The sequence below is a fragment of the Aythya ferina genome, assembly GCF_964211825.1.
Source record: "Aythya ferina genome assembly, chromosome: 3".
In the NCBI taxonomy this organism is placed as follows: Eukaryota; Metazoa; Chordata; class Aves; order Anseriformes; family Anatidae; genus Aythya; species Aythya ferina.
Genome location: NC_140298.1, coordinates 45,578,238 through 45,594,543, shown reverse-complemented (window position 1 = coordinate 45,594,543; position 16,306 = coordinate 45,578,238). Strand labels below are relative to the sequence as shown.

The 16,306-nt window shown below is 40.3% G+C and overlaps 1 protein-coding gene across 7 annotated transcripts in view; it reads right to left on the bottom strand.

The window, feature by feature from the left end:
* Nucleotides 1–16,306, bottom strand: part of RPS6KA2 (ribosomal protein S6 kinase A2) — a 303,450-nt gene that overhangs the window by 268,633 nt on the left and 18,511 nt on the right. For 4 of the 7 annotated variants that reach the window (XM_084513721.1, XM_084513720.1, XM_084513717.1 and 1 more), the window contains one exon: nucleotides 14,704–14,790. The exons of 2 other annotated variants lie outside the window; for them this stretch is intronic. In XM_084513721.1, the coding sequence (XP_084369847.1) occupies nucleotides 14,704–14,772 (69 nt within the window). In that variant the 5' untranslated portion in view covers nucleotides 14,773–14,790. Of the gene's footprint in view, nucleotides 1–14,703; nucleotides 14,791–15,369; nucleotides 15,466–16,306 lie in introns of those variants that run through there. One more of the 7 variants, XM_084513722.1, reaches the window with a different exon arrangement.

Here is a 16,306-nt window from a genome sequence, read left to right as displayed (position 1 = left end):
TCCACAATCATTTCAGCTAGATGTATCACTTAATAAACAAACAAGATCTCCAAACCCCATGTGCATAACATCTTTACATGCAGGCACTGCCATGTGCCCTTTTATGCTACGGAGGCTTTATACAGGCAGGTTAAATGAAAGATGCTTCATTCACTGATGAAAGCTTACCTCATCTTTCTGAAATAACTATTGTAAGAAACACCTTTCAGTAAAGTGCTTTTTCATCTTTGTTGACAAACTATGCAGCTCTTAGCAGCCCTGCTCCCATCTGATCCTAGCTCTGATTAGAAAGACAGCATTTAGCACCCCAACAGAAGCCAGCTAGCTATAAGTAAATTTTGCAAGACTGAGGAAGAAAAAAAATGTATTCCGCAGTTCCGTTTAGTTTGGAATATATAACATCCAGTACAGTTTTTAATATAAGCAACAAATATAGCTCAGATTTTACTGAAAGTGTAGTATTACTCTGGACTGGAACCGAAGGTAGAGAAGTAGATAGTGCTAAAGATATTTTCTGTCCCTATTTTTAAAGTTACCCTTCTACATACCTTTGTAACTCAAACCTGAAAAGACAAAACATCTTACTGCTTTAGCTCACAGTGGTACAAATGAAGTGTGAGGAAAGCACAAATTGAGAAAAAAAAAAAAAAAAAGTATGCAAATTATTTTATCAATATTTCTAACTGAATGTCTACCCCTGTAGTGGAAAGTCATCAGTTTTTAACCTTGTCCTGTTTTTGATTCAAATTCACAAAATGTCAGGAGAATTGGTTAATACAAGCCCATTTCTTCCCTGGCTTACTCATCCCTTTACAAAAATCAATTAATAAACATTGGATTGAGTTCCAAAATATTTGTGTTTAGAAATGGGTAGCATGACAGCTATGGCCATACATCCTGCCCCGGTATCAAAATGTCTTCACTCATGGTGCTATAGATCCACATGTTCAAAACAACAGAACTAGAACTTTTGTCCCATTTTCCCCCGTTAATTTTTAGAGGTCAATACACAGAAAGAGGTGAATTCTTTCCTCTATGGTGAAAAAAAAATATCTTACCCTCAGGACAACTGGCTAGTATAAATCTGTTGAAGATAATGGAAGTTGCACAGCAAAGGAACTGATGTTCTTATCAGTGATTGCTAGATTAGAGCAAGTAAGATGCCAGCATGACTGTTTTCAGGCTTTTTGAAATAGGCATTTAAAAACAGACTGACTACATTTGATCTGGAAGATTTTATTGCAGGAAATTTTTTCACATCCCACTTCTCAAAAAAATCTGGAAGTATAAGACACCCTTCCTTTTTCCTTCCTCTGCTCTGAGGCATCAATTCCAGCTCCTCTAGAGCCACCCTGAGGGAACAATGAGAAAGCAGAAGCAGTAGACACCACCTGTGTTCTGGGTAGCATTACACACCTGGTAGCAAATCAAGTGTTAACCTTGAAAAACAGAACTCCTCCACAAAAAAATAATTGATGCTAGATCCACAGTGGCTTGGCAGTGCCCATTAAAGGCAAAAGCATTGAGATGTGATTTCCCCCCCTTGTTCTAACCAGCAAGCATCACTGCCTGACAGATCCTGCTCAAGTCTCTGAAACAGCTCTCAAGCAAGCCACCTTCCCCTTGTACCTTCCCAGTTTTCTGAGTGTCCAATATGGACTGCAGCGTTGTACACAGTAAAAGAAATGAGGTAAGAGTGCGTCCCGTGAAGGAGCTCCAGTTTCTCTACTGCCCTAAGGATCCAGGGGTAATGCTTTGGCATGTTCTCAATCAAGAAATAGCTGCATGATCCTCACACCCAGAAGAGTTAATTTTGCGAGTAAAAAAGGAAAAGCAAAATCTGCATAGCCTGTAGAACTTCTAAGGTGAAGTTTTGTGCAGGGAAATTAAAACAATTTCTTAAAAAGGAGAAGCATATATTTCTTGAAATTTCTTATACTCGAAAGCTTATGAAATCATGGCCAAGGTTTTAAGGGTTTTATTCTGCCTTCAAAAGAGAAAAAAAAAAAATAATGACAGTAATTTAGCCCCAAATGAGTTGTGTTGAAAGCACCTGGTGCAAGGGGACACCACAAAAACATTCAAATACAAGGTCAAACCACAACCTTACCATAGGCACGCTGGTTCTGATTTCAGACACAAAGCTTGGCACAAATTCAAATCTTCAAAATTCTCCTTTCAAATTCAAGTTTTAGGTATAAATTGTTCCATGTCATCCTGAAGGGATTGCTGGGGGGGGGGGGGGGGGGGGGGGGGGGGCGATGGGGAAAAGGGAAGCCTTCAAAAATGTTTTTCATTAAGTCCTTCTGAATGCAAATCAATGCAAAAAAAAAAAAAAAAAAAGACAAACTTCCACAGGTGTAACTGATCATTCATTCAGTTCTGGCTGCAAACTGGAACTGCACAGGGGTTTTGTGCTCTGAGCTGTTTTTTCATGTCTTTGTGGTAGACGTAATATAGAGAGACAAATCTGGAATATGCTATGTCAGTAAGTTGTTGTTGGGCTACAAACTCTAACACTTCCAGCAGCTGTAGAAAGACAGATTTTGACCACATTTTTCAGCTTCTCCTGACTTTGACAGTAGGCAGAATAGATCCAAGTGAATAATCCAAGTGCTTAAACTGGTATGAGACTACGTTAGCTTTTATACCATATACTGTTCTTACTACAATAATCACTATAGGGATGAATTCACACTGTAAATTAATTCCTTATTGTGAAATAGGAAAGCCTATTGCCAAAAGTAAATGCCTTATATACTCTGACTTGCATCTCAGCACGTATTTAGTGTGCTCTAACAAGCATTTACTTCTTGTACATCTTTTTAGACAGCTTAGTTACTCTAAGAATATAGATGATCTAAGAATGCAGACTTCATCAGAGCTACAGTAACAATTTATTCTATCCATGACCTTTATGCCTTGCTCATAGCTATAGAGCACATCAAAACAGATAATTAATGCATCGTCTTGGCCATAGACTTCAGAGAAGAGAGCCCACAACTGGAAATGTGTCACATCTTCCCTTCAAGGGAGAGGAAAAAAAAAAAAAAAAAAAAAAAGCATAATTCTATTCTCTTCATTTATTAGATTCCATCTGAGTCTAATATTCAATGTTACAAGCAATTTTTGCACACTTCAGATGCTTGTCTAGAAAACAAGAAAGTTTTAAACTGCCTCTAATTTGATTTTCATTGATCAGTACATACTCAACAGAACAAAGCAAAACCAAACTGTATCTTATTTTTTTCTCACCTTTAACAAAAGGGATCTAATATTCTTCCCACCTTCTCATACAAATTCCTGTCCATTCCTCTAATCATATTCACCACCTGTTTAGTCTCAAAAATCACGTTCCACTAGGTTTTTCAAAGGTGAAATTAAGGGAACTGAGCACAGGATTTCAAATGAGGAGAAACCAGCACAATGACACAGCTCCACTGTTGTAGCCTCTTCGCTTACCTCTGTCCCCAGTGCCTCCCATATGCTGTGCAAGCAGGAGGAGGGCTGCAAGGGGAATACCATTGTGCTCCAGTCTGCGTTTTGCACCTCCCAAAGGCACACACACTGGCACAAAACCTGGCACGACAAGGCTGTACCTGCATACTGTTAAACATTTTAGAAGGAATTTCTAGAACTAATTAAGCAGCTGATGTTTTAAAAGCTTCTTCTATTCACCCTCAGCACTCTTTCCTCTCCTGATTTAAAAAATCCTTATTCTTTTGTTGTGACATAACCTCAAAGTACTGGAAATAGGAATGCAGCATATCATGTTGCAATGACGCTGTGCAAGTTTTTTGGCCAGATAAAAAGGCCCCATAGCCTTTGTTATCTTCTCATTGTCTCACGTAGGGTAGCACAATTATACTCTGTTATAAGGGATTTCAGCAGTGGATCACATCCTACAGCAAAACAAACCTTACTATGTAAACAAAGTTACCTGAAGAAAATGGGAGTTTCTTATATATTAACCTGTTTCACATCTTCTCCTATTTTGTATCATTCCTCCTCTCCCCCTAAAGAGGAACAAATCTCTAAAGTTATAAAGGCAACAAGGACAAGGCAGCAGAAATGCCATCCATACTGGATGTTTCTGAAGTTATATTTAAAACATACAGTTAATACAAAAATTTGGAATAGAACAATACAATAAGATGCAGTTTGATTTAGGCAACTTCAAGATCTGCTTGACTACAGATCAACTAATACAGCATTGTATTCACACTACACAGCAAGAACCAGTCACGTTCAGCTGAAAGTGATAATTTTCAGATACACATTTTTTTTTAAATATATTTTTGCTCTGTCTTTGCTTTTCAAAATTTTTGAGCTAACATGTATCCAAAGAACTGCCATTGCAGAGCAAACAGAGCAAACGGGAGAGACCCATCCATCTGCAACCTATGGCCTTACATAAGAAATCCTGCCCCTCCACAAACATTTTTGCAAAATTAAGAATGGATTTGAAAACAGGATTTTGAAATCAATATTGATCAGGAGCAAAACACATGTTAGGTTTGGATAGAGAGAACAGGAGAACCATCTGTACATTGTATTGCTAGCCAAGCTGTAGGATGCTTTACTTGCAAGACTATTAGCAGGAGCTATCATAACTTTGAGTCAAATGACAGATTGTGTGTTTGGGCTGAGGTCACTCAGATTCAACAAAACCAAAAATAAACCTTTGATGGCTCAGTGCAACACAGCATCACACCTTAAAGGGAAATAGTCATACTACAATAGTATAAATAAATGGCTAAAAAATGAAAAAAATGTATTTTAATAGATAACAATGCCAGAACTAGAGAAGGTATGAGCCATAAGTAACAGGAAAGGAGGAAAGGAGGAAGGGGGGGAGGAGGAAAAACACATCGGAGTCCTATGCTTTTTAGCAGCTTCTGGAAAATATTCTAAACTGCCCAGAGTTCCTCCACTTACAGACATAACAGATCAACCAAATACAAAGAATACTTAGAGCTGATGTGGGTTGAATTAAAAATATCTGCCATCATTTTTATTATTTTTTTTATGTTAGAAGAAATAGATGTGATCTGCCTTATAAATTCATGTCTAAGGTGAGCCATTCACTTTCATCCACTTGCACCTACCTGAAGCCCTGGCTAAGAGCTGCCTGTCCTGGCTCCTTGCACCATCTGGCAGTGTTTCCCAAACTACTGACTAATATGATTCATTAAACAACAGGCAGCACTTTCAGGTCAGCCCGTATCATCATCATAGAAGTTTTTAAAATCAGCATTCAAAGAAATGAAATGAGAAAAGACTGAAGAGCTACTTTGATTTTCCCAATGCTGATCTATTCTTAACTGATAAAATTGCATGTTTTCTAAACAAGGCAGACCTCTACTGTTGGATGAAGTTACTGCAAGCTCAACAATTATACTCATTTACCCCTGAATGATTTCATTGCTCTAGCTAAAGGTCACAGCTACACATTCAAGGCACTTGCAATTAAAGAGCAAGATAAACGCATATACCACAAATACCAAAACATGTCATTACAGCCCTGCTTTAGATTGGCCCAAACTGAGCTCTGTGACACCATTATTAATGCATGCCACCCAGAAAGGTACAGTAACCCAAACAGCACTGAAACCCTGACAGATTTAAACTGATCACTGTATCCAAGCTGCCCAGTGCCAGCCTCCTACTGCACCAGTTGCCATGGCCTGCAGCACTGCTGTATCCCTGCAACTGCTTCCAGCACAGGCCTAGAGTTGGTGTGCTGTTTATTTTGTTAGCAAACAACAAGCACTTCTGCACCTTCCATTAAAATGGCAGACTGGGATTGAGAAAGAAACACAGAATGGATCTTTCCTCATCTATAATGCCATAACAGGAGGGGAAATAATATAATAAAGCTAAAATCCTGATCCTTAGAATAATTTAGGCTGGAAGAGACCTCTAGAGGTCACCTAGACCAACATCCTGACACGAGCAGAAACCACTTCCAAGTTAGACTGGGCTCAGACTGTATCCAGAAGTGATTATGGTCCAGGGAGCAGGATTTGGTAGATTTTCAATGGGAGAGTTTGTTTTTATTTTGTGTTTTACACTTAGCTTGGATATGGCTGTGCAGAGAATTATGATGGAGTCTTGTAGCTATGTTATTTACTGTCTAAGAAGCACTCAGTGTTATCTCCCACACTTATACCACATGGAGTTCCTCAGGGTATAAGGATACATGATGCATATCACACAAAGCAGTTTAAAATGTGTTCATACAAAATATACTTGGGAGCTCTGCTACAATCCGTGCTGTAGCTTAACTTCAAGGTCAGAAATACTTACTTGCCATACTGAAGTTTCACCCTGCTTCAGTGGTTTGTTTCAGCTCCCCAGAACCTGCTTTCCTATGTCAAGGACATAAGGCATCCCAGCAAGCACTAACCAAAAGGCACAGAACCGCATTACTGTCAGCAGCACAAGCATCATATCAATATCCAAAGGGTGACAATAATGTTACTGAGGCTGTGCCAACACAAGAAGACACTAGAGGGATGGCTGCCTGTCTAGCATGATGTGGAAATATGTCCTTGATCACCGTAACCCCACCATCCAGAGAAGGAAGTCACCACAAGCAGCAAGGGACCACGCTTCCCAAAACATCAGGCTCCTGAGGACACACCACTCACTACAGCAACAGTTCTGCCAGAGGCCAGAAAGAGGAGTGAGGCACATGTGAGCTGCCCAGTGTCTGAACTGAAAAATTCCCAAGCACCAGAGGCACTGTGATATATTAAAATTAAAGAAACTGAACTCGATAGGAGGAGCTTCGGAAGCCGACTGCAAGGGCTGTGCAGCTACAGCGCAGCTTGAGTTGAGCCTCACTAGATGTCAGCATTGCTTTCAGGATAGCACGGCTGAAGCCAGCCAAGCACACGCTGAAGATGGGTATTTAGGAAGTGCTGCACAGTGTTTCACTCCCAGACAAATGGGGTTCATGTTTGTATAGCACTAACAAGAATAAAATCTGCTCTTTGCTCTCACAGACACGTGCTGAGAAATAGCATGCTTTGTCCTTAAAGTGCATTCTCCCTCAAAGCTGATCTAGTCTCATAACTAGATGAAATCAAGGTTTAAAACCAAGTCAGTGTGTGGCCACGAAACAGTACAGTCCAGTTTCTGTAGGGAAACAAAGAAGCTGGCACACTTTCAATACCTATTTTGGGGGGAACAACATTCCCAGAAAGAACAGTAAATCAGAGGTGTTCACTAAGAAGCAGAGCTGGCAGAGCCTGGTTTTGCACAGATTGATGGCTGCTGTCCCTTAGGCTCCTGTCTGCCCCTTCCCCTGTTTGGACAAGGACAGAGGCAGGCTAGGAAGCCTGCTTGCTAACTCATCAGATAGCCCTCTGCTGTTTCTTCCCTTGGAAGGGTGCCATTCTCAGTCTCATCTCTACTCATCTGCTGACTTAGCCAAAACTTCTGAGAACACAAATCCATCTAAGGTGTGACCCCCTTTTTCAGGTCTGACTGAAGCTGGCCCCAATTACTGTTGGGACTGTATTATCAGTGCAATCCTAAGCATTGTCTCCCCAGGAATATGCTGAAGATTTATCAAGTGAAAACTTAGTGTTTAGCACAGATTAAATTCAGAATCTATCAGCTGCAGCCTTCAAGAGAAAACTGCTGCATAATTGCTTGCTCACAGGCCATGCCATCTCAGCGTACAGGAGCTTCCAGTACAAGTCTGCAAATCAGAATTATTTTTGTCCCCATGGCAACAGACCGCATATGGTCACACTGCAGTCAGAAGATGCGTCTGCCATTTATTTGCTTGATTCAGCCTAGCTAGTCCAGCACAATATAACAATGCAGCCAAAACAGCATGGGTCAGGCTCTTCAGACACTGACAATACATTTAGTAGCTAAAGCTCATGCTGCCATCCCCTACCTGGTACTGCACCTACCGTCTCACAAATGCAGAGACACCACAGCCTGCTACTGAGTGGCACCTGGTAAAGAGATGCACATTGTGTTCTCTGAAATAATTTTGGCACTCATTTTTCAAAAGTGTGATATATTAAATCAACTTTAAGAGACACAGGGCATAGATCATATCGTGTCCCTGCCACCCAAACAGCATCACCTGAATTAATAGACACAGGACTGGATAAGCAACACTTTCCACATCACAGATGGAGGTATCCAACAGGCTTATTGGTTCAGTTGGCACTTTGTCTATGGACGCTTCCAGGTTTGACATGATAAAATCCTCGTTGGTTTTAGTAAGAACGTCTGAATCCCTCTAATCAACCTTATATTAAAATAAATACTTTTGCTTAAAACAAAACAGATTTAAAAGTCCCATCTACCGATCAAAACAAGGAAGTGTAGCCCAGTGAAACTATTACATCACAGCAATACATGATGATAGTGGTTTTAAAGCCAGTATCTCCCATGAGCACAGAAACCTGAGTCCCAGAGTACTGTCGCCTTTGAGCTGCCTCAGACTTATTCTTCAAATTAGCCAAAAAATTAGAAAAAAAAAATAACCAAAACAGATGCTTTAATACTATTGTATGCAGTTGGTACCATTTTCTGTCGTTGAATACTTATATTAACCTGAACAGGCTAAACAGTGTCTCTTGCAGCAGAGAGCACTCAGCCCCTGAAATACACACATCTGGGGAGTGAGTTATTCCCTTTCTTCATGCAGAGAATAAAGCTGATCCTGACCTCCCACATCCTTTTTTTTTTTTTTTTAAATAACTATTAGAGAAGTCACACAGGAAGCTCTCCTGCTTCCGCTTTAACAAATTTAGTCCACTATTTATTTTGCACTATATGAGATCAAAATATCTCAGCAACAAGGAGAAACAATTGTTTCAGTCTTGAAGATCTGTTTATGACAATAACTTTGCATATACAATGCACAGAGAGACTTGGATGCCCAGATCAGTCACCTGACTCTGCAGTACTCCTCCCTTGACTTCTAAGCTCATAAGGACAATTATTTTTGATCTGATGGGAAGAAAAAACTTGTTCCTCAAATCTACCTGGTAAAACCCTAGCCTCTCAGGCAGGCCTGTTGTCTTCACACAGAGGACAGTAGTATCTCTCCCTTTAAGCTGCAGAACAGTGTTCAGCCACGTTCATTGTAAGGAAGTCAGCTGTTCAGGCCCAGAGAAACTCCCCTGTCCAGCTACTAAAAAGCTAAAGCATTTTTGTTTTCCTTCTCTCTCCTGCCAGACTATAAGCAAGGAGATCCACCCTGCAATGCCACAGGAGGCATCCGGTGCCTGTATTCTCCACTGCAAAGTGAACAGGATTTGCAGGTGCTCACCATACTCCAGAAAGCCTTTAATTAACACAAAGGAACACCCTAATCTGGGTTAGATTTACTCTTCAAAATGGCACAAATCATTATACCCAGACAGCTAGGGAAACAGCCTACACTGCTGCTCCTGCAGTCAGCATCTGCCTTGTGCAGCATTTATGGTGTCATTAAATGTTCCCAAGCTGTCAGCTGGAGACACAAGACCACGCTGCATTGCTCGCAGAGAAGTTCCTCCAACTGTTCATGTGTGGAGCATGTCTACATTAAAGGAGAATGAAAGGGGCAGGAGGGTAAGCTAGGGAAAGCAGTACTTTAATGGCCCATTCCTCCTACAGAACCAGGCCCTGATCTCGCTCCAGCTATACCACTGGGATACTCTGCCTCTGCTCAGCAGAAAGGATCAGAAGTTCTGCTTAAGTTAACCTGCATAAGTATCCTGTAAACATTTGTTCTGCATGTTTCCTGCTGGCCAGTCTGATTTAGAAAAGCCAGCTATGCCTTTACTTATATCAGCAAAGCTGAGGGCTAAAACCTTCAGCAAGAATGAGGATTATTGTGCCAGGAATAAATTATCACATTTAAGGAGGTTCAGTAGATTGTCATAGCTGAACAACCTCTCCCACCCCCCCACCCTTAATAACAACAGCTAAAAAAAATTGACTTGGTACTCCAGAAGTACCTTGACTCCGCATTCATAACTGTGTCATAAGCAAAACCTGTTAGAAAGGAGGTTCACAAGTGTTCACTAATATTTACAGCTGTTTAGATCACCAAATAGTAACATTCTTGTCTTCCTTTTGCTGTCAGAAGTATGCTTGCAATGCACTTTTAAAGGCCACCAAGACAGCAATCTAAATACCATGATGTAGTTGTAATGTCTTGAAGGCAAACAAACAAACAAAAAAAGTAGAAATATTTATAGAACAGATACTAGATATAGGCCTTCACAGGCAAACAACAACACAGAAGAAATACAGAAAACGTTTCTGTTTAAGCCTACTTCAATTCATTCTGCAGCAGCCAGAAGGATCTTCAGCTCCAGACAGAGGGGATGGATGGATAGATGGATGGATGGATTTCTCAAGAAAACATCCTGTGGCTGTCCTCTTAACACCACCATGCAAGACCCACCATAGTACCAGCATCAGACCTGGCAAACTAATCCATGTTACAGTCCAAGTCAAATCCATGTCATTTTACACACATAGCAAGCACTGCCCATGGCTCCAAGTTTTCTGAAAAGCGAATACTGTGAAGATGAAACATTCCACAGGCAAGAGAAGCAATGCAAATGCCATGCCTATCTATTCTGTACTTATAGCCATAGCACAGCGTACAAAACTTAACTGGCAGATATAACTAAACATAACTAAAGTACCAGAAAAGGTAAAAACTAAAAATCTCAGGTCCCTACAGCATACTTCCAGTCCACAAAAATTGGAATTGAATGCAAGTGTCAGGTTTGTTGAAGAGCCTTGGTCAAATTGTCTCGTTTTCTCCCGAAGCTGATATGACAAATTATAGTGCTTTAAAGACAACCATTAGAAGAAAGAATAGAAGAAACTGGTAAAAGCATGGAAGAACAAGAATAATTTCCTATTGCCTTATGCAGTCACAACAGTGATTCATCAGCCAGTTAAACAGTTAGTCTATATGGAAGCTGAACTTAAATTTCTTCTTTTCCAGTTCAGATATTCTAGCTGGTTTTCACCACAGTTACAGCTTAAAATATTCAATTTTGTTTTAAATGCTACATTTTAAAAAGTATTCACTGCAGAACTGAAGTATCAGGGAAGTCGAAGTGAGGATCCAGGAGTCACACAGTATTTGAGTGACTCCCAGCTGATCTCCATGAGGACACCTGCTTGTCTGCCTAAAATGCAGATAGTTTTCAAATTTCTGCTTCAAACCTAGAGAGACTGCATAGCTCCAGGAAGGGCAGCTGGATTCTGCCTGGTTTCTTCATCAACAGGATTACATCAGCTTTAGCTAGACAACGCAGCCTCCAGGGTTTTCAAATTCTGTGATGAGCATGAAGGAAACAAAAAAGCACACATTTTTCACTTGCAAACTGAGTATATACCCATTAGTCTTAGGCATTTTTTTGTTATTAAATATTCTTTTTAATGCAGTTACTTCAAGGTTGACTATAAACAGTACGTACACCAACCCTCCCAGCACCAGTTATTTATTCAAAAGCTGGCTCTGAGGACCAAAGAGGTGTGCAAGTCTGCCAGCTTACACACAGCATGACAAACCATATTTCAGGAAAAATGACTCAGTAAGTTCAAAATGTTTTACACATTTAATTAAGCCTTACACTAACTCCAGTTGGCAAGCATGAGTATGAATCATGGAAGCTAGATCACAGGAGCAGCTCAGAGCAACACATGAACTTAAATGCTTACTCTGGGAGCTGAATAATTACTACAGCAGGAATCCAAGAGGAAACATTCTGCTTCCTAGGCAATACACTGTGGATAGGAAGAAAGGGGGGGGGGGGGGAAATAACTAAGCACAGATGCTGACCAACCAATACTAGTATGGGCATTAACATCAACCCCTCTTACAATCCTCAGCATGTCATCAACTGAAGCTGGAGCACTCATCCTCTATTCTCGTTTTAATGTCTTCTACAAAAACTGCGTCCAAAAATGGATGGCATATCTGGCCCAAATACTAATAGGAAGAGACAGTGGTAATGCCATTAGCATGAAGTTGTTCATAGTTGTGCATGTCATTTAATTTACTCAATAGTTAACACATTTATTTTGTGACACACTTTTGAATAATGCAAGACACTGCAGTATCCTGAGCTTCTTGACTTAAGTATATATCCTATGATGTAATATTGATCTGAAAAAGAGAACTGCTGCTGCTAGCAGAAAAGATCAAGCTTATAAAACGTAACCCTGGTGCTAAAATGAAATGCATTATACAGATACCTATGTATGTTCCTGTTGTTCACAGATTATCCATCCACAAGACTTGCGACAATTCACTGAAGATGACTGAGAAGAAACTTTTAGTATCTGGAGACCCAGAAGACCGTGTAAAACTGTGCAACAGGTGTCTAGTTTAGAAGGATCCACAACATGCCCATAACAGAGCTATAAATCACTTCCCATCAAGACGTAAAATTTGAGACTAACAGCAACTTTAAAAGATATATAATATACCACTAGATCATTGCAGAGAAGTGGAAGCGAGGTGTTAAGTCATTGTCCTTTGCTCCCTTCCACCATTTGAAGTTTTATAAGTAGATTGCAATGAAGTAATAAGTTACCATATGATATTAGTACTACTTATGTCTCCCTCTCTATCGTCATTGTGCTGACCTGCACAACAGTTTCCCCAACCAATACAGGGCCCACAAGATCAAGGGCACTTGGACTAAATGTCAAAGAGGCAAACTGAAACACCTCCACTTGCTTCTTGCTCACACTCAAGTTATGAGGTTAGCACAGCAAAGGCAGTGTTAACATCCTGCAAGTCCTGAAGAAGACAGCACTAAACATTTGATGCTTTGTTCCTATTTCTTTTCCATCACACTGGTAATAGGACTGCTACACAAAATATCAAAAACAGTGATGGAAGCAACAGGAAGGCTACAGCAATGCTGTGTCCTTCCTCCCACTGTAACAACAACAAAACAATCGGTGATTGGGAAAGAGGTGAGCAGCTTTACATAACTTTGCCTTAGCAAACAGGCCTTACATCAGCAAAAATCATCAAGGTCTTTTACTCGCTTCAGGGAATAATGGTGTGCATTGCTGCTAGCACTGACCAGAGCCGCCCAGTTTAGGAGATTACTGTCTTCTTTCATGGCCTTCCACAAAAATGGCTTAAAAATTCACCATGTTCAAGACCTGCTGCTGCTCACTACCTTCCGCACTGCTTGCAATGTGTCCAGCCATTGCTATAGCATATTTTCACTGTTTCCATCACTCATCTGGATCAAAGCTCCATTTTACACAGCTGTCCTGATGTTGACATCACAGCCCACTCAAAAGAGCTTAGTTTACTCCAGAGACCAGATATTTCTGATCTATTTGATAATATCTCCAGAGCAAAGGCTTATCTCCTCCTCTCTTGAAATACTTCATTCCCTATGTAAGATGTGCTCTGTGCCTCTAGTGTAGGTCTACAGCAACCCTACCAAATTTAAAGAAAATGGGTACTCTTTCAGTTTTCAACTAGAAGTTTTACATAGCATTACACATACCATGCCTAATTATTTGGCTTTGATCTCTTGCACTGTGAGGGACAGAGTAATTAGAGCAGACAATGTCACTTGTGCGCCTATGGAGAACCTAGACAGGGAGTTCCTTCTTGTACCACCAAACACATCTCAGGGTGACTCAGCTTACCCAGCACCTACCTGCTGGGGTGACATTCCCAGCACCAAGGAACAAAGGCCACTTTTAGACCAAGCTGCATGTTGACAAGCAGGCCAGACCAAGGAAGCTGCCCTAGGGAAGCTTCTCTTCAGACTCCTTCAGCCCACCTCTGCCATCAACTCCCTCTGCAGGGCTGTGGCAGGACAGGCTCTGGGCAAAAATCAGGCCACAGAGGCCCACTGTGTCCAGCCTAGCCAGCAACGCCACCACTAGGAGTATGAGGAGTGTTAAGCTTTGTTTTTAGGAACAGAAAATAGCCTTCCTTCTCCCATTGCTCTCCTTCTAAGGAGCTTTCCAGGATGATTTGAAAGGAGATGAAGAGACCAAGCATTTCAAATAGATTGTTTTTAGTTAAAAGCATGTAAAACCACTCTTAGCATTACCTCCCTATTCAGCTAGACAGGGTGCTCGAGGTAAGCTTCAAGACCACAGCTGCAGCACATCAAGCAGGGCACTCTGCACCTTTAACGACCTGTGCTGTAACAGCCCTCAGACACCCTGTAGGGTGGGGAAATTAACAGGTACACTCTTCCAATATAAGGCAGAAACAATTTTCAGGTGACAGCCAGAGAGGGCTCAGTGACCTAACCAAGGCACTTTTGCTTTTTAATTTCTGTGTATCAGCACCTGTTGTAGGAAGGATGATTCACATCCTTCAGTCTCCTTAAAAAGGAAAAACAGAAAATCATATTAAAAAGCTGCTGTAATAGATACCTGCACAAGAGGTCTCTCAAAATTTATTTTCTTTTTTTGTAGAAGAGATACGTGAGACAATATACGTTAAACAAGCATATTAGTGCTTAACAGGAAGCATTCCAGACACATTAAATAAGGCACATTCCTGGAAATAAGATTTATTTTTTTTTAAACAGTAATGTATTACTCCTTCTGTTTTTATATTTTCTTCTGTAAGAGGTACTATTAAGTATTTCAGGTTTATCTCCTCACTGCAGATGAGAACTGAGAAACAAACTAAAAAGAATAAAAAGAAGAAAGTTTTACCTTGGCAAATGTTGAGGATTCCCTCGACTTCCAGATCACGAGAAGTGAGGGGTGTGATTGCTGCAGCATATGAAAGGAGCGGGCTATCTATTCAGGTTTTTAAACATGAATAAGCATACGTTAATATCATGTTTAAACCTCAAGGCACCACAAATGACAAAAGACATCAATAAAAAGGTAGAATATTTTAATCATCCATCAAACATGCAACTGCTCATTAGTACACAGAATGCTCTGCTTCCACCCCCCACCTCTTTCTTTTCAGATTGGTGACAGAAAGAATCCTACACCAGACTAAAAGAACCCAGTAATCAGTCTGCTAATTACTGACTTCACACAAACAGCAATTAAAAAGGGAAGAAAGCAGCTACAAAACAGAAACAATAATAGTGAAATAACCATGAAGAAATCCAAGCCCACTCCAAATGACACAGATCTGAACACAGTTAGAATTTGCAGTTTACTAAGCTCCTTCCACACATCCAGAAGGAAGGTAATTATAAAGCTTTAGGGTTTAACTTCACGTAACTACTAAGAGGTCATTTGATCATTTTACCTACTTTAAGCAACTTAGGTATGAAAACCTATGTACAGATACTGAATCAGTTTTGAATACCTGGGAATTTGCAGTTAACTTCACACAGGCAGTGCTGTAAAAACACCCACCTGCAACCCTAGACATCAAAATTTTATATTCCAGCTCCACACTTCTCTGGGGTGGATGTAACCCTCCATCCTCTGTAGAGGTGTTTATACAAGGTGAATTTCCTGACACCTGTTACAAGTAACTGGCTAAATTATATAAAACATCTGCTTAAGTATCCAGGTGATCAAAGAACACCTTTTTCCCTTAATTTCCAAACATGTTCAGAGCAACCACACAGTACAGATTTCACTTGCCACTAACACCCAACATGATATAACTCATGTGAAATTCTAGGAGTAACATACATGTGCAAGTACTGACTACAAGCCCTTTAAACTTGTACAAGTTCTGGGTTTGACTCATTTGATCAAATGTAGCCAGACAAGTTAATTACCCATGATTCCCCTTCTAGTCAACAAGGAAAACTAGGCAGGTCCTTGAATAAAATAAACTGTACCCTAAAGCATGTAAGTACTTGGAAACAGAAGCTTGATACCTACAATGACAACAGGATAACTCTGTGTCTAGCACACACATTTGAGAATAGACTTTAGTCAAAGTTGGTGGAGCTACCTTCCCCATCTTATATCTGAAATTAAGCAGCTGGAGAAAAACTTTTCTTCCAGATCAGCAATGTTTGTCTTCCTTCGTTCATTCTTTGCCATATCACTTTTTCTTTTGGGAAAGTTATTCATAAACCTTGGAAATAGCTAAAAGAATATACAGGTAGTGAGTGGAGGTAAAGAAGAGAAGAAGATTCAGGGGAAGAAGGGGTATTTCAACACAAAATTGGTATTTCAACATGCTTTTAATGAGAGCAAACAGGAGTCAGCAGGAACTTTAGAGGAAAATATAAACAATTGACTTTTTCAGTTCACTGTAATGAGGAATAATGGACTTCACCCTACAGCTGCAGCCATCTATGTGTAAAATTGTAGTTTGTTTCCACTTAAAAAA